We start from the raw sequence: 21,722 nt of genomic DNA, 5'->3' as shown, positions 1-21,722 counted from the left end.
ATAAGAGAAAGTGTGTTAGAAAGTGTTGTTAACACTCCTCTGCTTTTAATCACTAGCCATTAGTTACACCCCATTGTTCTCAGTAATTCTTTTCTTAAGTGTAAGCACCTATTATTTACATTTGAGTAACAATTTAGACTACTTTAATAGTAACATTTCATATACAACCGTTGCTTAACAATGAGGAACTACCTACAGATGCTCTAACAATTTTATGAGGCAAACTTAAGAAGATCCAAATAAGATTTTTCACCTTGAAAATTTAAACGACAAAGGGTAAGAGAAATTTATATGGATCAATAAATACATATCAGGCCTATGTTATAATCATTTCGTCCCTTTTCTTTTTCTTCTCTTGCTTTTTCAATATTGATCGATAAATATCGAAGACTATTGGACCTGTTTCCCTCAATTAGGAGATACAAATGAACTCCACTGTGTACGAAGTGAACAAAGTTGATCATGCTCAAGGGTGAGACGGAATTTTTTAAAACTAAGAACAAACAAGGGCAGAAAATAATGCACCAGTGAATGGCCTCATTGGAAAAAATTCCGGAAACCGTTGAATATTTTTAAGGCCCTTAATTCACCAGCTCTTATGTCCCTCAATTTTCTTCGCAGTATCTGCAATTATTATTAAAAGCATCCAGTATTAGAAGCATATATTGTGAAAGAGTCATATACTATCTTTGTTGTGTTGTGAAATTACATAAAGAGTCATTATATTCATACATTCAGCTTCTCTTACAATTCACTTTCACCTCATTTTTCTGTTTATCTCTCTTTATTTTCAATCACATTATTTGTTATATCTATATGTCAGTCTCTCTCACTCTCTGTCTCTCTCTCTCTTCCCTCAACTCATACATGTTGGGGTTATTTTATAATATTTGTATGAGGAAATATTTTATAAAGGTTATAACTTTATTATTTTTATAAGGTTATTTCACACACATCTCTACAATGATGAGATATTATCCGCTTTGGGTTATGCCCTCACGGTTTTTCTTTAGTTATCACCCAAAAGGTCTCTCAATCATTAGAGTATGTATGTACTTTATAAGTTGTTATTTCTTATCTTATTTTATCGATGTGGGACCTTATTTGTTTCCCAACAATCTTCCCCTCAAAAAAGGGACCTAACCTTTCGTGTAACGGAATCTGTCTTTGTATATAACATTATCACTTATCACTTTATAAGGATTATAACTTATTGGTTGTCACCAAATCCAACGCTTTGATAATTTTATGGTATTTGTTTGAGGAGATATTTTGTAAGAGTTATAACCTTGTTATTTTTATAAGGTTATTTCACACGCAACTTCACAATGATGAGATATTGTCCACTTTGGGCTAAAACCCTCACGGTTTTAACTTTTAGTCATCACTCAAAAGGCCTCTCAGTCATTGGAGTATGTGTGTTTTATAAATTGTTATTTCTTCCATTATTTATTGATGTCGGACCTTGTTTGTATCCCAACAATACACCAAAAAATAATGTGTACATTTAACATTTTTCTTACAAAAGAAAGCATCAACCTAATTTGGAGGTTTGTTATTTACTTTTTGGTATTATTTGATCATTTTATTTCAAATCATCATTTCCTCGGAGAAATGTAAAAGCTTACATGCTTGATAGTATTCCTGGCTATCACTGCTAGGCAAGTGTGGGCCCCGGCCCCTCCTTCCTCAATTTTTTTTAAAAAGAATATTTAGTACATTTTTAGTTCTTTTATGAACATAAATTCTATAATTTTCAATTTAGTTTGTTCACTTTTGATCCCTCAAATGAATTTTGGATCATTCCCTATGATAACAGGAAACCACAGAATATATGGGATTGGAATTACTTGGGGTGAGGGAATGCTTTTCATGTTTATTTGGACAGTGAAGAAGAGATGTCTGTACATTAAAATGTTGAGTGGTTTGAGAAAGAAGCACAAAGAAGCTACAACCAAGTTCTATACTGACTTTAGTTTAAACAACCAGCAATGTTATGGATCATGGAATGTAGAAATTAAAAAGATATGATTTATAAACTTACATATTGAGCACGAAATAATATCCTTCGCTCGCTAGTACACAAGTCCACAGCTAGCTGTTTCAGAAAGAGCCTTCGGTTGAGTAATTTAGGAGAAGTAACATCCAAATCCAGTGATCCACTTGCCTGTCAGAAACATATTCAACACTCATTCATGATATATTGTGATTGCCATGCAGGTAAAAGGGAAACGGCTAGGATTAACTCATTTGATGCTCACAACTTGATAAATCAGCTTTTTAAATTTAAACCATGGCTATCACAAATATAAAATAAAAAGACAGATTCCTTTTCAAAGTGTTTTCTTGCCTGTAAAAACTTATTGTATTTTGATATGCTGGATTCGCAGCTATCTAGTATGAATTGCAATGCTTGCTCCTCTATTTCAGGATATCTTAAATCCTTCTTGGTGGTGGTATTATTTGATGCTGCAGCAGCCATCTGTTAAAAGAATCAATCATAGGGTTATACAGCATCCAAAGAATAATTCTCAAAGATTGTTAAAAGTGTCAGACCTCTTCAAATTTTCCCCTCATGCTTGAAGGACTAACAGCTAAATAAGCATAAGCCATTAATTCCAATGGCCAACCAGTAATCTGTATAGGAAAACACTGAGATCTGATAAAAATAGAACAAAGAAGTTAGTAACAGGTTCATTTCAAGCATACTTCATAATAATATCTCAAGGGCATAGCAGATTAGAAAGAAATAATAATGTTTCCCGTCTGAGGATATAAATCCTAAATTAATCAAGGAAGAAGGTAGGTGATACGTGATAGGGGCTTGGGTATTATGAGGTGCTTAAGTCCCACATTGAGTAGTATGAGATGCTCGGTGAAGTATTTAAGTGGTTTGGTTCTCTCCCTTAACAATTAGCTTTCAGGGAAGGCTACCCCTTCAAAACAGATTTCTTTATTGATTAAGTGCATCTTTAAAAAGAATTCCCTGATATTCAAAAGATTCAGGCCTATCCCTAGTCCTAGTTCACCAAATGACTCCCCCTTGTTCTCAATTCCCCTTTGATAGAAACCAAATTTAATAGAAACACAAAATATTATTGATTTTAAAAACACAAAACTATTACAGAAGATTACCCTGTAATCCCAGAGCTACTCCTCGGAGAAGAGATAATTCTCTCTCTGCCCAATCCATAAGATTTCATACAGAAAATATACTTCCTTTCCTCCTTCCTAGCCATATCCTCTCCCTATATATGTATTGCCTCCCCTAACTAACTGGCCACATCAGCAATTATAGCTAATTCTCTATTTAGCCCACTTGTTGGGCTAAGGCCTTTAGGCCCAAACTCAGTATCCTATCACCTTTCCTATTCATAGGCAGCGACTGAACTGCTAACATAAACCCACTCTCAATGGGCCTAATCAGTTGCAGGCCCATTAACATAACCCCTTGTATTTCGTAGACTAACTAACATAACTACTAATGGGGGTTACCTAACAATATGCAATAACTGGTCAAGGCTATTTTGAAGTATGGACACTTCTACAAAGTACCTCACATGCTAAAACGATGGAAATACAAATTTTATGATATTTTCAACAGCTTAGAAAATTGACATTTTGCAAGTGCAACAAGAGTCCCTAATGAAACAACATATGTTGAAAATGTCAATTGATACAAAGTTGCAGTGAATGCTTTGATAGAAATATTAGGGTATAAAATAAAATAGGAAGCATATAGGTATAAGGTACTCACGCTGATAATCCATATTTCTTCAACAGTTCTAGCTTCTCCTTATAGGAAGCATCAGATTTCTTCAGCGATAGTGACAACTCAACTGAATCACTAGGATTAGCGCCTTCCTTTGGGACAAATCCATAAGATAACAAAAGCTCCCCATTTGATTTTTTTCCATATGAAATAAACACCTGCGTAATTTGATGCAGGCAATAAATTGCAATCTCTGAATTTAAATCAAATGACTATGAGAAGAACTAAATGTCAATGGTGAAGAATATCACCTTCAAATACAGCTCCAATCAATTAATACTTTATTTTTAAGGCAACATGGCAAAGTGCAGAGATTTAATTAATTTACTCATGCATATAGCTTAGTGCACTTTGGCAAAGAACAAGGAAGTCATTTACTTGGCCCGCATTTGTTTTCTCGCAAGTTAATTTAATTTAGCAGATTCCAATCTGCCAATTTATGTTTACCTGCTCACCTGGTTGATAGGGCCGATCTGTCATGAAGACAATTCCCTTTGACGTCTTATCATAATCCAAAAATGTCTCCACCTAGATAAGTGAAAACTAATCAGATTTAAACTTCCTACGGTAGTTGTTAGGAATGTTAATCTTTTTTCGAAAACAGCATACATCACAACTATGATTCAGCATATCAGCCCAAGGAACCAAAGCAACCTTTCCATCCATTGAGGGTAAACGAACCTGCATGATACCAAGATCATGAATGATATGTGCCAAGCCAACAAGCAACCATTTGTCTTAAATATGAAACAACAAAACTAAGTCTCCATGAGTTGAGTGATTAAAAAGACTACAAATAAAGAAGACAGAAAAATAAGAAAGTTTATTTTTGTATTGGAGAAATATTGCAAATAAACAATTATGTATTCTCCCATGGATTACTTTTCAAATGTTGCAATTTTGGGAACTATTTTTTCAGACCTTACACATTTCAGTATTTGTTGTTTAGTTTTGGACCTTTACTCTTTTTCAAAATCAGCTCTGTTATGAATTAATATGGAACTGTCTGTGCATGGAACTTATATAGAAAATATGGAATTCTCAGTAATTACACTTGAGTTGTGCAGAAGAGGCAGAGAATGGAATTTAATTTGGTTTCATGATATACCAGGTTGACTCACCAAGCGGGAGAAAAGAATACCAAATGACCATTTGAAGGACTCTATGTTGAACACCTGAAAGTTATACATAACATATTCAGAGCATCACTATGTGACTGAAACAAAAGATGGGTTTTCATGAAATATTAACTTTCCTCCCATGTTTAATGTAAGATAATTACCTCATCAGGGAATAAATCAGGGTATTTGGAAAATATTCTGAGCCTCAAATCATTGTATCTGAAGAAAGGGAAGTAATTATGGCAAGAAACGGGATTATTCAATCAAAAAAGCACATTTGATTGAGGATAAATACCAAAAAAGAGAAATATTAACAGACAACAAATCCCTGAAAAAGAAATTAGATACAAACAATTGATCCATACGTTCCAATAACATTATTAATCCTTTCAATTGCTCTCTCCCTAATTTGTGAAGCTTCCAAATAGCGATCTAGTTCTGCTTGTGACCTGAAATGACAGAAGAGCCCCTCTTGTAAAGGTTTAAGTTAGGAAAATGACAACAAAGAGAAAACAGTAAAGTATAAACCACGGGGCACAGACAAGTTTTTATTGAAATCAAAATGATACTTTTAGAAGAGATGTAATGTATAAATATTAAATTAAATACATGGGATGTTCTAATTTTGTCTTCATTTTCATTTCATTTTGGATAGGCCTATATTGGGAAAATTATTGAAAAATAATGTCCTCGTTTCCATTTCTCCCATATTGTCCTTAGCAAAGTTATATAACATTTCAAGACCTAACTTCCTCACTCATCAATATTGACTTCTCTCTTCCTTCCCAAACAAGCTCTCAAAAGATTTCATCACAAGAACAATTCATCTACCAGTAAAGAAGTGAGTAAGGTTGACGAGGTAAGGCTGATATATAATTGCTCCATCTTGAAGATTCCATTAGGCTAGCTTCACTTATGAGGTAAGTCGCAAGCAAAGGCCAATCTGGCACTGAATTCCTTTTCAATACTTCACCAGCTTCCGAGCAGCTCCACTCCTAACAACCAGAATACAGACACACCAAACAGATACATAAGCAAGTAACTGACCGAGATTCACATGATAAATCAACCGAATATAACCACACAAATTCAGTAAAGATTTTTTACAAGTTTCTGTTTCCAATATTGATAAAACAACATTTTACTGAACACCGGATATAAAATAACAAGCAATGCAAATCAAGTATGATTGTTCTTCATAATCATACAGTATCAAATTGATAAGAATTTTGAATAAAGTAATGCTGTTGACACTGACAATATAGTACACATATAACTGGGGAAAAAATCAGATACAGCACCACAAATACCATACTACTCTTCTCCGATCAAAATGGCCTACATAGACATAAAATACAACTTTAATTACTGAGATGAAATTGATGAAACAAACTTGTTTGGGAAACAATATTATCTACGATTTGTCCACATAACTATCTACTACCTCCATTCCATATCTATTGATGTCTAACAGGGATGTGCCAAAATACTGAACCGAACCACTCCAAAAAACTGAACAATAAAAACCAAATAGTTTTGGAAAATGTCAAATCATTCTCACGAAATGGTTTGGTTCGGTTCTTTGAAAAAATCAAACCATGCACGGGTGTGAAAAAGAAAAACTACTAAAAAAAACAAACTACTTTTTTACAGTGGTTCGGCTTGGTTTTTTCCGAACCATTCACAGGTTAATGCTCCATATTAAGAAGCACTTAATTGATTTAAATTATTGTTTTTCAAACTAAAATATTCTTATTTAATATCATTACTTTTACTTGTGATAAATTATTGAGGAGTGCCACCACGACACTCACTATTACACTCCTTTTTCTTTGTAAATCAAGGGATCTCTTAATCTAAAGCTAAGAACTAATCCTCTAAGGTATTGAAATCTATTTAAAGAGTTGATTTCTCCCAATAAGTGTTTTTCCATACACATCGAACATCGATCGAACCCTAACCGCATGCTTAAGAGACAATGTTATCTATCAATCATGTCACACATTATTGGTTTATTACACCCCTTCTAACATGATCTTCATTATTAGTTTTTCTTTTTTTTTGTAAAGATAGGAAAGATTATAAAGATGGTCACAATAAAAATTGAACCTAAGTCTTCATGCTTCTAACTACTCCAACTCGCCCTATCCAACCACTAGGCTAACCCTAGTGGTTATCTTCATCATTAGTTTAAATCTATTGAAAACTAAATATCATGAGTAAAACTCATTAAATTAGACATAGGATCCACAAAATTTTGTAATTTCTAATAAATTTCAGTACATAACAAAGAATGTGCTGCTAGCATAAACTAATTATTGTAGGCCTTTTAGCAATTGTTAAACAAGAGTACACGTGAAAATAAAAAATTAACAAAAATTTACATTTATAAAGCATCAATCATTTTTGGGAAAAAGAAAAAAAACAGAAGGAAAAAGACTAAACTTAAACAATTGAATAAACTATACTTACCTATAACCTGATTCAGTGTACACAATTTTTAGACAATTTTATCCTTATAACAACATTCAAATTTCTCATTCTCACTAAATCTCACCCACTATTTTTTTTATTTAATTTATATATATAAAATCTCTAACTAATTAATAATCACTTTTTCTTTTATAAATAACAGAATCACGTGGCACCAGGGTGACAATAACAATTGAATAAACAAACATGATTGAATTTTGCACTAGAATTAAACTAATGCGAGGCAAAGGGAGAAGAGAGATACAGAATCTGGAGTTATGACAAGTGAGGGAGGCACAAAGAGCAGCTTCTCCCCTTTCCTAATGTTCTTCAAAGCAACGAGTCCTCTCTCGCCCACATCCACTCTCTCTATGCCCATCTTCTGCGGTGGCAGCCCCGAGTCTGAGAGCCACCGCTGCAACGCCGAGGCGTTCTCCAAGGAGTCAATTTCGCAGCCCCAAGGCACCGACGCTTGGGTGGCACCTGCGGACACTGAGCAATGGACTTGGTGCTTGCGTGACACTCTTAGGTGGCGCTCTCCCCAATGGCTTTTGGGGCTGAAACAGGGAAGCAGAGCAGAATACAACATGATTCTTGAACACTCGGCCATGTCCCTCCACTGCCTTACCTTATCTGCAAAACAGACTTAAAAGACAGTTGCTACTACATCCTACTAGTTTGAGTGGCACCACACCCAGCTTAGAACCAATAAAAAAAAAATACAGCTTAATTACATTTTTATCCATGAATATCACAATTGATTCGTGAAACAATTTTTGTGATCAGTCAATTTTTAAAATCAATAAAACTGACTTAAAAGTGTGATTTTTTTTTTCGTTTTTTCATTAATAAATAGATAATTTAAATAATTAATTTACTTTTTTTATTATTAAATGTTAGTTCAAATATTTTAAATTATTCTATAAAAATTAAAATAATTTTGAAAAATATAATAAAATTTTATTTGTAGGAATAAAGAAAGATTTTGTGAATTTTTTTATTTAATTTATTTTCCAAAATTTACATACAAATATGAAAAATCTCAATTTATTATGACTTAAAATATATAAAGAAATATCCTTAGTAAATTCAAATGTTTTATGTAATATATATATATATATATATATATATATATATATATATATATATATATATATGTGTGTTCCGGTCAAAGGGTGGACTATGGTTTCTTCCTAAATCAAGCTTCCGAGCCAGAGCATTCAAAAGTGTAATTTGCCCTCCCAAACCCTAGGTCTTATAATTTCTTGTTCATGGACCTCATGGACCCCAAGAATGTGGGGATTTCCTTAACCGTTCTTATCTGGAAGATACTTGGTAAACGAAGGTGGGAATTTGCCTTTGTCATCGGATAGCTTCTATATGGGGAAGTAAGATCGGCCCCTGACCTATCAGACCCAAATAAAGAGGGTCAGTCGGGTCTTGGCCGAGTAGGCTCTTATAGACGAGTGGGATCGAATTATGACCGACCTGGCTTATGTAGAGAAGTCAGGTCGGATATTGACCGAGTGAACCCCTAGAGAGGGGGTCGGCTTAGATTATAGCCGACCTGTCCCATGTAGAGAAGTTAGGTCGGATTCCGACCTGGACGGTACACTTGCCTTCCAGCTCTGAGCCTATAAGGCTAAAAAGGCTTAAGCCATTGCTCCTATGGTTTATATCGGAAATAAACCGAGATATCTCACGCGGTTCACTTCCAAGGCGAGAGGTAAGACTCACTCGGTTCCTAGCCGAGATCACCCAGGCCGAGCTTTGCATGACCGAGGTCACTCTGGCCGAGCTCAACCACGTGACCCGATAAGGTCAGACTTTTGCCGAGACCATTCTCATGAGAGGGTCGGGTCAGATTCTGATTGGGTTCACCCTTGTGGTGGAATCAGGTCGGTCTTTTGCCGAGTACCACCACATGACGATGATAAAAGGGGTCTCGATCATCTTCTTACGAATTGTATCGGATGTGGACCGTGACGGTACAATATATATTAAGAATTTTAAGAAAATAATAAATATAATTAAATTACTCTAAAACATCAAATGTTCACAAATTTTTTATTATAAATAAAAGCATTTTTAAAATCCTTTAAATTTTTAAGGGTATCATAGAATTTCTCTAAATTTTAACTTATTTAAATTACATATACTATAATTTTTATTCATGTGCTAGATGATATATGTTTATTATTACTAAAAGTAGTAATATATGTAAATTTAATATATAAAAAATTGTATAATTATAATATTTAAATGATTAAAATCGCACAACTGTTGTACATAAGAAAAGAAAACATATTAAAGTAGAATATTAAGAATATATATATATATATATATATAATTATGAAACTCATTTATACAATCACTTTTATATCCTAAGACATTCTTTTATTTCAATCAAATTTTATTAAAAAGTACACAATTATGATAAAAATTTATTAACTAATACAATTTTATTCATTTAACTGTTGGTCATAAAATCATGAACAAAATTTATACTTTTTAGATACCAATTTGGGATACACCATTAACTCATCATTCTATCTTTTTGGTCTTCTTTGTCGATAACATGTAACTTAGAATCCCAAAAGAATGAAGTATAAAGACACTTAGAATCTCTAAAAGATGAAGTATAAAGATGTTATGATACTCAAGTAAAGATTTAGTATAAAGTAATAAATGCATAATAAATGAGTGAATGGTATGATAATAAATAGTACTTATTATCAATTTTGCCTCTTATTAATACATATATCTCATTGGGTATATGAGATTTTAGGTCTCGCATATAATTACCAATTAGATAGTTTGACCTAGATTATGACTTACATATTTAGGCAAAGTAATCTTTATATGGTAACCAAAAAGAGATGGTGTTTTCCACCTACTAGAAGGTTGGCCACATGTGGAGGGGTTTTCAGCTTGTTTGGAGATCAAAGATGTTTTAAGGAGCATTCAACTTGTTTGGAGGTTGAATAGATTTTGAGGAGTATTCAACCTTTTTGAGAGGTCAAATGTATTTTTGGCCTATTGAAAGACCAAATATGTTTTAAGGAATATTCAACTAGTTGGGAGGCCAAATAAGTTTGATGAACATTCACTTTATCGGAAGGTTGAATATGTTTTGAAGGATATTCGACTTGTCGAACAACACTAAATATGTGTGGAATGTTCAATCTATTGTGGGATTGGAAATGTCATTATCCAAGGATACCAAGTATCCAATGTTTGGGTATTATATCTAGTATACTTGGCCCCCAAGCCCCTAGGAGGTAAGACGAAGGGGATTGAATTTGGCATTTTCTTGGGACTCATGTTGGGTGGGTTAGCAAATGTCTCTTCATCTTCTGTCTTAATGGAAGGACATTTTGTTTGGAAGATCCAACGATTTTCAATAGTCATTGGGTTGGGCCTTTATGGGCTTCGCCCCTATAAATAGGGGTTCCTTGATAGAACATATTTAAGACATTCATTTGTGTATTATATTGGGCTTAGTTGACCATTATGAGTGTGTAATATTGATAAATTGGTTGTATTTTGTTTTAGTTGGCTTAATTCTTAATTTTATATAATTTTAAAAAATTTTCACATTTAGAGATAAAAATAAAAAAAAACATGCAAATAAGATTTATTAATAAAAAAAATATCAATCATTTGTCAAGATATATACAAATAATATTTTTTTTGTATGTTATTTTTATCTTTACATGTCATATCACTAAATATCAAATCATTTAAGAAGTAATAGGTACCTGAATAATATCAAAATTTAACAATTAATAATTATCAAACTAGGAATAGAACCAACATTTTGTATTTCAAAAAATAAAGGATTAAATATTTATATTTTAAAATACAGGAATTAAAATTATTAATTAACACAAATAAAGGAACCAAATGTACAATTTAGCCAACACACTTTTATTTGTATCAAAAAAATTTGTTTTACTTTTTTATTTTATTTTCTTTTCATATTATCATAGACAGCGTAGTATATTTTAGTCAATTATTCACATGTAATTATCCGTCAAATTTGAGACAAAACTAATATCTTAAAATTTTTTCAAAACAAACTTTTATATTAATTTTTTATTGACTATCTAATAATGTAAATTAAATCAATACGTTCATTACCCGGTTTAGTTCAAGTTTCAAAAAAGAATTCTAAAATTTGAGCTAAATTGAATTAATTAATTTGAAATTCAATTTTTTCTTAAATTCAAACAAACTCCTCTCCAAAACACGTTATTTATAATAACAATTTATATAAATTAAACTTTATAATCTATAACAATATATAAAAATAATTTAAACGTTTTACCATTTATTTATTATAATAACTATACAATTCTTTTTTTAAGTAGATGATAACTCAAAAATTTACTTAATTAATTTAAATAATTTTTTTTTAAAAATAAACGGCTAACATAATCCTATTATAACTTCAATCCTACAAAAACACTAGTAAGAGACAAAGTGTCTTTTTTTAACCGGTTAAAATAATATTTTCGGAATTAATCACGAATTAAAATAATGACAAGTTGAGGGATGTTACGTTTAACTCTAATCCATGAAACAACATGTGTGTATGTTCTTGGGTTTATCCAAAGGAAAAATAGATGTGGAAATCGGAATAGCCATAACAAAAGCAATAGCATAGCAGCATCATCATCACCCATTTTGACTATGCTGCTAGCTCAACCCATTTGCATCTCTCGCAACTTTCCCACTCTCAATAACAAGTTGAGAACCTCACTTCAACGCCACAACCCTCCAATCAGAGTTTCACCAATAGCATCCACGGGTAACGCTTGCTTCGTTAAACCACTTGATGTGAAAACCAGAGCCCCTTTGGCTGCGTTTCACAGAAAGCATTTTATTTGCCATAGTTTGAAGAAAGAGAGCCAAGTTGGTAGCAATGGCAGTGGCAATGGCAATGGAAGAGACTGGACAACCTCCATTTTGCTCTTTCTCTTGTGGGCTGCACTCATTTACTATGTTTTCTTTCTCACCCCAAATCAGACCCCGGTATGTCCCTAACTATGCCTTCTGACTATACAATGTGCTATTACTGGATGCATATGAATTCGTCAGTGTTACAAGTCCCATATCGAGTAAAATAAGAAGTATAGTTTGGTGTTTAAGTGACTAGGACATGAGACTCATCTATCTGATAGACTAGTCTTGTAGGTTAGATTCTCCGACGTGTTTGGATATGCATTAATGTAATTGATTTGAGATCAACTTGAATTTGCGGAATTGATTTTGAGTAAAAGGAAGTTAAAGTAACGTGATAGATACGGACTTAATTTTCATATTGAGTGTTGTTTGGAAATTTGTTATCAAAACTGATTTTGATTTTGAGTATGTAATTATAAATCTTGGTAGATAAAACCTAAAATTGATTTTGTTTGATGGAGAAACTAATAACAATTGCTTTCAAGTGAATGTGAATTTTCACATCTTGAAATCAATTTTACTAATAGTCAAACATGCGACAAACTTAACTCTGGTCATTTTGGATGAAATGGAATTGATTCTGGACATATTTGATTTGAAACCAAACATACCTTTAGATCGAGCTGTTTTCTAACCAGAATTGAAGTTTTATCTCGGTATACAAGTTAACATTTAATGGAATAATTTATTATATATATATTATCAAGATGAAACTCGAATTCTAATTGGACAACTACTATGTACCTTATATAAGTTTTGTCCGATTAGAAAACACTGACACGTTGTCTTCAAATCATAGATTAGTTATGTATGATAAGATTGCTGACATTTATAATAATTACTTTGAAAATCATGTTTAGTGTGATTTCTAATTGTTTGATGGTGATAATGCTTGGCTACCAAAAGCGCAGATTAATCCTTGATTGTCTGTTTTGAGATGTTATGTGGACCATGTCCATGGACTAAAAATAAAACTAGTTTTAAATCATGAGAATAACATTAGGATCTTCAATATGGTTGTATCCACTGTTTGTTGTCACTTTGGTTTGGAGATTGGTTTTGCAATGTCATTTCCGAAATTTCAGTGACCATGTTGAAATTGCAATTGCAATTTTTTTTTTGTCTATCGGAATTGCAATGATGACACCAGGGTTTGAATCTAGGACTTTGTGCATACTATCTCAACCTCCCACCACTATGCCGACCCCAGTGGTTCATTGCATGTGCAATTTAAAACCATGGTTTGGAGCATCTGCTTTATTTGACAGAGTAGAAAATGTAAATGGAGCTATTATGTTCTTCAAAATTCTGATAACGACCATAATTGAGCCACTAATGCTTCCAAAAGAATGAAATGCATATTACTTTTGCACCGGTGAACTCAATTATTCGATCAGCTTGTGTAGGCTTATGCTGTGTAGCATCATTAAGGATTCATCATACTCTTTGGTCCAATTAAAGTACCCTTTGCAGTTTCTATCGCCCCTCCCTTTATTTTTCCTTTCCTGTTGTTTTAATCAGTGAGATTAATTTTTTTATTTCCATTCAGTCAAGGGACTTCTATTTCTTGAAAAAGCTCCTGAATCTTATAGGAGAAGATGGTTTCAGAATGAATGAAGTACTAGTATCATTGTGGTATATAATGGGCTTGTGGCCGTTGGTATATAGCATGCTCCTGCTTCCTACAGGAAGAAGGTACTTCACTTTGATTTACATTTCTCTCTATGGTTTCTTTGATCAGATTTCAAATCATTCATAAACCTCCACCCACTAGCTTGCTTTTAGGTGAGTTTTCCTTGACATGGTAAGCTGTTGGGGACTCTGTCAAGGATAATATTTCCTAAAAGCCTGTTATTAGGTGGAGATTCATCAATGATTGCATATCTATCATCTTTGCCATGCATCTAAGATTACTTGCTTTTGTGAAAATTCGGATGGTCAATGATGGTCAATAATCGGGGTAGTCTTTAATGCACTATTTCTTTGAGTCAATATTTTGAATCAAGGTTATCAAATCGAGATTCAAATCATTAAGCGTAAGGTGTATCAAATCATTGGATTCAATGAGAATAAAAATAGCTTAAATTATATTATATAAATGATGTATATTGCTCAATATAATAATTTTAAACTAGAAATAGAACAACTTAACCATAAATGTCTCAAAACACAATTATGTCATAACCGAGTATGTGAAGCCTGTATCTTCAGTATCTCAAAACACAACTATAAGTCATAACTGAGTATGTGAAGCCTCTATCTTCAGTAATTTGGAATAATGAAAACAGAGCAATGGAATAACCAAATAGATTGCATGCATTTAGATAAGTTCAGTAGTACTCCTTCAATTCCTTTTCATTTAACAATTTAAGCTTGTGACATTTTAGTGTCTTTCACAAGAGTAGGTGAAAGAAAAGTAAAATAAAAAAAGAAAAAAATGGAAAATCGTTGAATTGTGTGATTCGTATAAATGATAGGAAATCACACTGATTCATTCATGAATCAAAAGATTCAGGGTCATTTGAGATTCATCATATAGGATACAAATGTTAGCTAGCCGAATTACATTGAATAGTCAAATTGTAATCATGAATCATAATATTCTAATAAGAACTAGTTTTTGAATTAACTTGTAAATATACATTTCTTTAAGCCTTGCCTCCCTCCCTTGTGGCAAACAATCAAAACATAAACACTGATGACCTGAAATCCGTGATTTAACATTCGGACCTGAAATCATAATAGAGTTTTCTTTCAGGATAAATACAGCTTTAACCTCTATACTCTGAAGTTCTATCGTATTCCCTGATACCCTCAGTTTCAAGATGAACTCTCACCTCCTTTGTGCTTTGTGAACATCAGTCAAAAAGACTTATTTGATAGAATAGTAATTTCAAATTACATACCCGTCTCTGCTATTTTATTTCCACATTACTGCTATGTTAATTACATTACTGCTTTGACTGTCATTTGAAGAAATTTGCAAGCTGCCATGTGTTACATATGATATGGAGAATGAATGATTTTGTATTTTCATATGTATTATTGTCCTATTTGACATGCCTGAAGCTGATTTCATATCTTCCATTTGTCATGCTACAGCTCAAAAACCAATATTCCTGTGTGGCCCTTCCTGATACTCTCATTTTTTGGAGGAGCATATGCACTTCTTCCTTATTTTGTACTTTGGAATCCACCAGCACCTCCTATTGAAGAAACTCAACTTAAAACATGGCCTTTGAATTTTCTGGAATCAAAAGTAACTGCAGCGGTAATGCTCTTCTCAACCTTACAAAGCTGTTGCAGAGAAATCATAGTAACCTAAATAATAATTCCATGATTAGGTGATTTTTCTTAGGTTAATGCCTAAGAAAACACACCCCATCGTATCATGCTTATTTTTGGAGAAAACATTAAAATATTATTAAATCATCATGTCTTTTATTCTTTCTGGTAAATTCAATTTGCTTAACCATAGTCCAATTGCTGCAGCAAAGCATCCGTATTTCAGCTTTGCTCTTTCTTCGAGTCTGTTGACTCTGAATGACAATCAATTAATTAATTTATCTTTTTTTTTTATATATAGAATTAATTACTTTATCCTAATACAGTATATATTTGAGTTAAAAAATGATTAACAAATGCAATGGCAAAGGTTGCATTTATAGTGTTCTGAATGATACTATCATAATTGTATGTCATAAACCAACACGCACTACCTGCAAATCTCACATAATAGTCCTATATTATGTAGTATTGTGCGTAGTAAAAGCAAATATAAATATTTTGAAAGGTTTTCATGTAAAAGACTTTTTAACCTTAATATTAGATGGAGTCAATCCTTTTCTGAAACTTTATGTTTTCTCTTCCCATTATTTTTATTCTTGAATGTACCCAGTCAATAAAAGCAGTATATGAAGCTATGAATGCAACAAATCATATTCATAGTGGAACTGAACTAAGTTCAATCTTAATTGATTAGAATAATTTCTAAAAGCCCCTGAATCCAAGAGTTTTCCTTTAGCACGTATTAATCCTTATTGAAAGACTTCCCTTCCTAGACATGCTGTCAGCTTGCCCTTATTATGAAAGATCTCATGGGAAGAATCCTATTGACTATTGTATAGCATGGTTAAAAAAAAGTGAACATTTTTCTGTTGAGAAATTTATTATACTCAAAAGAAAAACTCAAACTAAACTCTTTATTTTTTATTTCATTTTATTGGAGTAACTTACTTTGCTTGCACATCAGATATCACTTGCTGCAGGGGTAGCCCTCATAACTTATGCCGGTCTAGCTGGACAAGATGTGTGGAAAGAATTTTACCAGTACTTCAGGGAAAGCAAACTTGTAAGTTCATACTCAACATTTCAAGAAGTTGGCATGAATATTCAATGTATTCATTATACAAGACTTTTCCTATCTTGCCATGCTGATCTTTGCTAATGTTAAGTCAAGAATTGCAAGTCTACTGGAATCTAGTAACTAGGCCAAATTTGTGGTTAAATTAGAATACATGTTCAGATGTTCTTTCACTCTCATTTTCATAGTTTACACTTATCCATTCTTCATAAAATAGGAAACGGGCAATACTCTTTAATTCTTTGTTTGGAGGAGGGAGAGGAATCTAAGGGAATAAGAGAGAATAAGTGAGAATTAATTTGATAGGAAATAGGTAAGAAATAGAGTGAAATAGGGTGAAATTTGTAGTTGTTTGATAGACTAGAATTAGGTGAGAAATAGAATGAAATTGATATTTACAATTACTATTTTACCCTCACTTTATAATATAGTTTGAATTATTATTTTTTTCATGTTGTAATTTTACACATTTCTCAAATTCCACAAGAATCCCCTTAATGAAGAGGGTATAAAAAATAATGTAGAATCCACTTCTAATTCCTCACAATTCTCCTAAAATACCTTCTACCAAATTCAAATGTTTTTCTTCAAATTGACTCTAATCCACTATAATTCATTCCCTCCCTGTCAAATCACCTCCACCAAACGTAAGCTTGGTGCTAAAACTGGGTTTTCATTTTGTAGATCCATATTACGTCCATTGATTTTACTATACTTTCCACGTTTGCACCATTCTGGGTTTACAACGATATGACTGCCCGAAAATGGTACGTTCCTTGTCATATATAAGTTATTGTTTCAATATTTACATACAGATCCTAGCCCTAGTTATATAAAAGACAATCTAGTATATATTTTATATGCTATTCCAATGTGCAGGTTTGACAAAGGTTCTTGGCTTCTTCCCATATCATTAATACCATTTTTAGGGCCCAGTTTATACCTTCTCCTGCGGCCATCATTATCAAGAGTGACCATTTCACAAACTCCTGTTGAGCCAGAGTAACATTTCATGTGATGACTGCCAAGTGCCAACAATACAAGTACACATTTTTTATGCAACAAAATGGAATTTGATTTAAAGTTTGGTTCAGAAAGACAATTTCATTCTACAGAGTCCACTTCATAAAAAATATTGAGATTCATCAGCTTATGCATCATCTTGGGAGATGGAAACTTCTTATCTACTTCTGCTGTATGTAATAATTTCATGGAGAGAAGTTTCACAATTATCTACATTTTTATCAATAGATGAGATCCAGTTTCTAAGAAAGAGCATTATTGCTTCTGTGACATTATTTAGCCAGTCATAATCTTAAATGACATAAGAGTAACCTCGAAAAATAAATAAATAAATAAATAAAATCAAAAGGACAGGCTGACCTGAACGCACCTTTTACTTCTTGTTCATATTTTTTTTTTGTTCGTTTCTGGAGTATCCATCGCCGATAGCGGCGACTAATCTCCTCGCTACGGTGGAAGTACCTCAAAGGGTGGGATAACTGGCCGCTAATCTCCTCGCTACGGTGGAGGCACCTCAAAGGATGGGATAGCTGGCCCCAAGATTTAACGTGGCTGCATACACAAGGCAGGATTCGAATCCCTGACCTTACTTAAGCGTGGATCAACCCCTATCGCTGAACCACACGCTTGGGATTGCTTCTTGTTCATATTTAACTTCAATTATTTTTATCTTTTATTTTAAATAAAATAAGAAGAGACACAAAATATCTCTTTTAAGTTAGTATCAATATACACAATATATCTTTTTAATGTATAATTTTTTAGACCATTTTCTTGCTATAACTTTCAAAGCCTTATTTTTCTTCCATATATACTTTTTTTTATTGTTTAGTTTTTATTCTTTTTTATTTCTTTCTTTGGGTAACTTCCAAAGCTAAAGAAGCAACATTACAAAATATATCCAATATCCTTTCCACTGCATGTAACGCAAATGGTACTTCACTACAAAGGGACCAATCATCAAATTAAAATGATGAACTACTTGTCACAATGCTAAGTCACACGTAAGACGGTATGAAGTATTCTTCCGTTTAGCAGCTTGCAAAATAGAAGTACCATATGAAGGTATTTTGCTCGCAAAATCTCAACCCAATTGCCAATCAAAGAAATATTAACTATCCAATGAATAGTTATTATTTTTAAAGATGATAGTTTATTTTATATATATATATATATATTATATTTTATCCTTAAATATATATTAGTAAAATAAAAATAAAATACGACATAAGAGAATAATTGTTTAAAAAAAAATAAACATTAAAAGAAGTATCTCTTTATATGTTGTTATAACAATCCTAAATTTTCTAGAAGTCAGAATTCTCTACTTAGTAACCATCTATTCATATTTAATTTTAGTTATTTTTATCTTTTACTAGTAGGATAAAAAGTACCGGTGCCTTCAAGAGAATAAAAGACATTTTTTTTAATGATTAATTAATGACTAACTTTTGTACAGCTATTGTTGATAGTTAAGTAAAGGATAAAATAGAATATCAAATTGTGGACAACAAAAAGTGAAATCCCTTTTATTATTAGATTATTGGAATAGATTTTAAAAAAAAAAACATAATACGCCGGCAAAAAGTACCTTTTTTTATGCTTAGTGTATTTAGTACTCTTTCAAAAATTTGATTTTGATACCCAAATTATATTTCTGCAAGTATTAATATATTTTGGAAGTAAAATTTTTCAAACACTAGATTAACCTAGTGGTAAGAAGTTAAAGTAATATATGTGAGCTCCTAAATTTAAATCTTCTTCTTATTATTAAATTTTTACGGATAAAAAATGTTGATCGTATTCGAAAGGAGTAACTTTGAAACAACAGACGACAAAAGATGAGCCCAGCGGACAGGCTAACCGCCATATAGGCTATAAGGCCTTATTTAGTTTAAAGAAAATTAAATTGCTTAAGGATTTTGTATTATGAAGTTAAAATATTAGAAAATTGAAATATTATTTGTAATTTTATTTAGTTTTATTTTAATTGTCTAAAACTAGATAATGACACTTACAATGTTGGTGATAGAGTTATGAATATGCAAAACTGGCCCTAACCCAAATGCACTATTATTGATGAAGGGCTTTATCTAGTCCAATGGCCGAATTTATGTTCCTATGTGTATGGATATAGTCCATTAGATTTTTGTATGGAACTATAAATATATTTTTTTGAATTGAATGAAGGAAGAACATTTTTCCTGAATTAGCTTATCTTGTCTTAGTTAATACTTGTGTAGTCCTAGTTCTTATTATTTTATTTTTTATCATTGGTGCTTTCATTGTGCTTCTTCATGCCTCCCTGGAAAGACATGGAATCTAGACCCTCTAATGAAGCTATTTTGGCCCTCACGGAAATGCTCAACAACCTTCAGTCCCAATTGATTGTACAACAAAAACACATGAATTTCGTCATGATTCTCTCATCATATTGATGGCCTCCATTTTGGAACGTTTTTCCCCACCAATCTCGCATACCAACCCTTACACAACAATTCCCACTCCACCATTTTCAACTACACCTCCATTCACTTGTCCTTTCGTATCACCTGTTTTCACCTCACCAATTAATACTATCGCTCCTATTCCTTCTGTTTTTCGCAACCTATTTCAACTCAATCACCATTTCCTCCACCTTTTCTATCCAACGACCTAGCCACCACATCCACCATGCCCCCTTCATCTTCATTGCATAATACCCTTTACACTACTTTGCCTAACCTGTACCATCCTCCATATTCCACATCACCAACCCAGATTTGACCTCCCAAGCTATAGTTGGCTACCTTTGAGGGCCTTGATCCACTCGATTGGCTATTTCAGGCTGATCAATACTTTTTGATTTATCAGATACCATGGGAACAACTCATGCCTATAGTTGCATTTTATATATGGGGGGATGTCCTAAGCTAGTTTAAATGGATGTATTTTAATCATCAATTGGGTGATTGGTTATCTTTCAATAAATCTTTAGAAACACGCTTCGAGCCTTCATCGTATAAAAATCATCAGGTTGCACTGCTTAAGTTACTTGAAACAATAAGGTATTGTCATTGAATACCAAACTGCCTTTGAAAAATTAAATAATCAAGTGGTAGGTTTAGATCTTGTTTCCATTCATAATTGCTTTATTTCGGGTCTTATTCTTGAAATCCAAAAAGAAATAACGATTTTGAAACTCCAAACCGTTTTCCAGGTTATTGGTCTTGCTAAGTTGATTAAGGACAAATTGAAATATATTCGCCCTAAACCCTACCATTCATCCTCTTATTCCTCGTCCACAAACCTTAACCCTCACAATAAACCACCAAACCCTTCACCAACCCAAAAACCACAACCCACCTTAACTTCCCCTTCCAATACCTTACCCATCAAATGCCTTTCTTCCCATCAAATGCAAGAATGTTGCGTTGTTGGCCTTTGTTATAATTGCGATGAGAAATATTTTTTAGGTTATTGTAGACACCTAATTTCGTCTAGACTCGCAAAGAAAGAAATAGACTTTTATTATGAAGAAAAGGAGCTCTTGGAAGCACAAAAATGATACGACATGAAATCAAAAGGCCTAAAACCCAACAAGGGTGATTTAGTAGCTTGGAACGGGCCGTTCCCAATTTGGAATGGGTCGTTCCAAACTCATAACAAGGGCTTAGAAATACTATGTCGAAACGGGCCGTTCCCAATTCAGAATGGGGCGTTTCGACATAGTTTGTTATAAGCGAAATTCAAATTTGGATCGGGTCATTCTGATTTTGGAACGGGCCGTTCTAGATTCAAATTTTGGCCTTAACAAATTGGCCCAGAACGGGCTGATCTAAAACTAGAACAGGCCGTTCTGGTCAGTTTTGATGTTTATAAATAGCAAACTCGGGCATTGCTCCCGAGGTCAAAAAAATTCATCTAGGAAGTCTTATATAACTCAAAATTTCTCTCTCTCCCTCCTCCTATATTTCTTGAGATTTTGTGAGGTACATGTAGTGTGTTAGGTAGCCAAAAAGCA

The 21,722-nt window shown here is 32.9% G+C and overlaps 2 protein-coding genes across 2 annotated transcripts; one reads left to right on the top strand and one right to left on the bottom strand.

Moving 5' to 3' along the window:
- Positions 1-225: 225 nt before the first annotated feature.
- LOC109811695 (Rubisco methyltransferase family protein) lies at positions 226-8,051 on the bottom strand. The gene is made up of 12 exons (XM_020375499.3): positions 7,631-8,051; positions 5,725-5,888; positions 5,259-5,342; positions 5,055-5,112; positions 4,894-4,947; positions 4,382-4,453; positions 4,220-4,300; positions 3,758-3,930; positions 2,557-2,659; positions 2,351-2,482; positions 2,045-2,167; positions 226-624 (listed from the first exon to the last, which is right to left on the bottom strand). The coding sequence occupies exons 1-12, from the start codon at positions 7,973-7,975 to the stop codon at positions 538-540; spliced, it is 1,476 nt and encodes a 491-aa protein (XP_020231088.1). The 5' UTR covers positions 7,976-8,051; the 3' UTR covers positions 226-537.
- A 3,856-nt stretch (positions 8,052-11,907) lies between these two features.
- On the top strand, positions 11,908-17,969 carry LOC109811714 (uncharacterized). The gene is made up of 6 exons (XM_020375526.3): positions 11,908-12,402; positions 13,883-14,028; positions 15,436-15,604; positions 16,586-16,684; positions 17,381-17,463; positions 17,576-17,969. Exons 1-6 carry the CDS (start codon positions 11,923-11,925, stop codon positions 17,700-17,702), a joined length of 1,104 nt encoding a protein of 367 aa, XP_020231115.2. The 5' UTR covers positions 11,908-11,922; the 3' UTR covers positions 17,703-17,969.
- The last annotated feature ends 3,753 nt before the right edge of the window (positions 17,970-21,722 follow it).

The sequence above is a fragment of the Cajanus cajan genome, chromosome 6, assembly GCF_000230855.2.
Source record: "Cajanus cajan strain Asha chromosome 6, NIPB_CcT2T_4, whole genome shotgun sequence".
Classification (NCBI taxonomy): domain Eukaryota; kingdom Viridiplantae; phylum Streptophyta; class Magnoliopsida; order Fabales; family Fabaceae; genus Cajanus; species Cajanus cajan.
The sequence above is the reverse complement of the archived record's forward strand: the minus strand, read 5'-3'. Positions and strand labels throughout refer to the sequence as shown.

Bases quoted from the DNA above. Each gene is read 5' to 3' on its own strand.
- LOC109811695 (XM_020375499.3), bottom strand. From the start codon at position 7,975: ATGGCCGAGTGTTCAAGAATCATGTTGTATTCTGCTCTGCTTCCCTGT. The intron at 5,343-5,724 runs GTAGATGAATTG...CTGTCATTTCAG, and splicing joins CCTTACTCACTTCTTTACTG to GTCACAAGCAGAACTAGATC. The intron at 2,660-3,757 runs GTGAGTACCTTA...TATTTTTATCAG, and splicing joins AAGAAATATGGATTATCAGC to ATCTCAGTGTTTTCCTATAC.
- LOC109811714 (XM_020375526.3), top strand. From the start codon at position 11,923: ATGTTACGTTTAACTCTAATCCATGAAACAACATGTGTGTATGTTCTT. The intron at 14,029-15,435 runs GTACTTCACTTT...GTCATGCTACAG, and splicing joins CTGCTTCCTACAGGAAGAAG to CTCAAAAACCAATATTCCTG. The intron at 16,685-17,380 runs GTAAGTTCATAC...TTCATTTTGTAG, and splicing joins ACTTCAGGGAAAGCAAACTT to ATCCATATTACGTCCATTGA.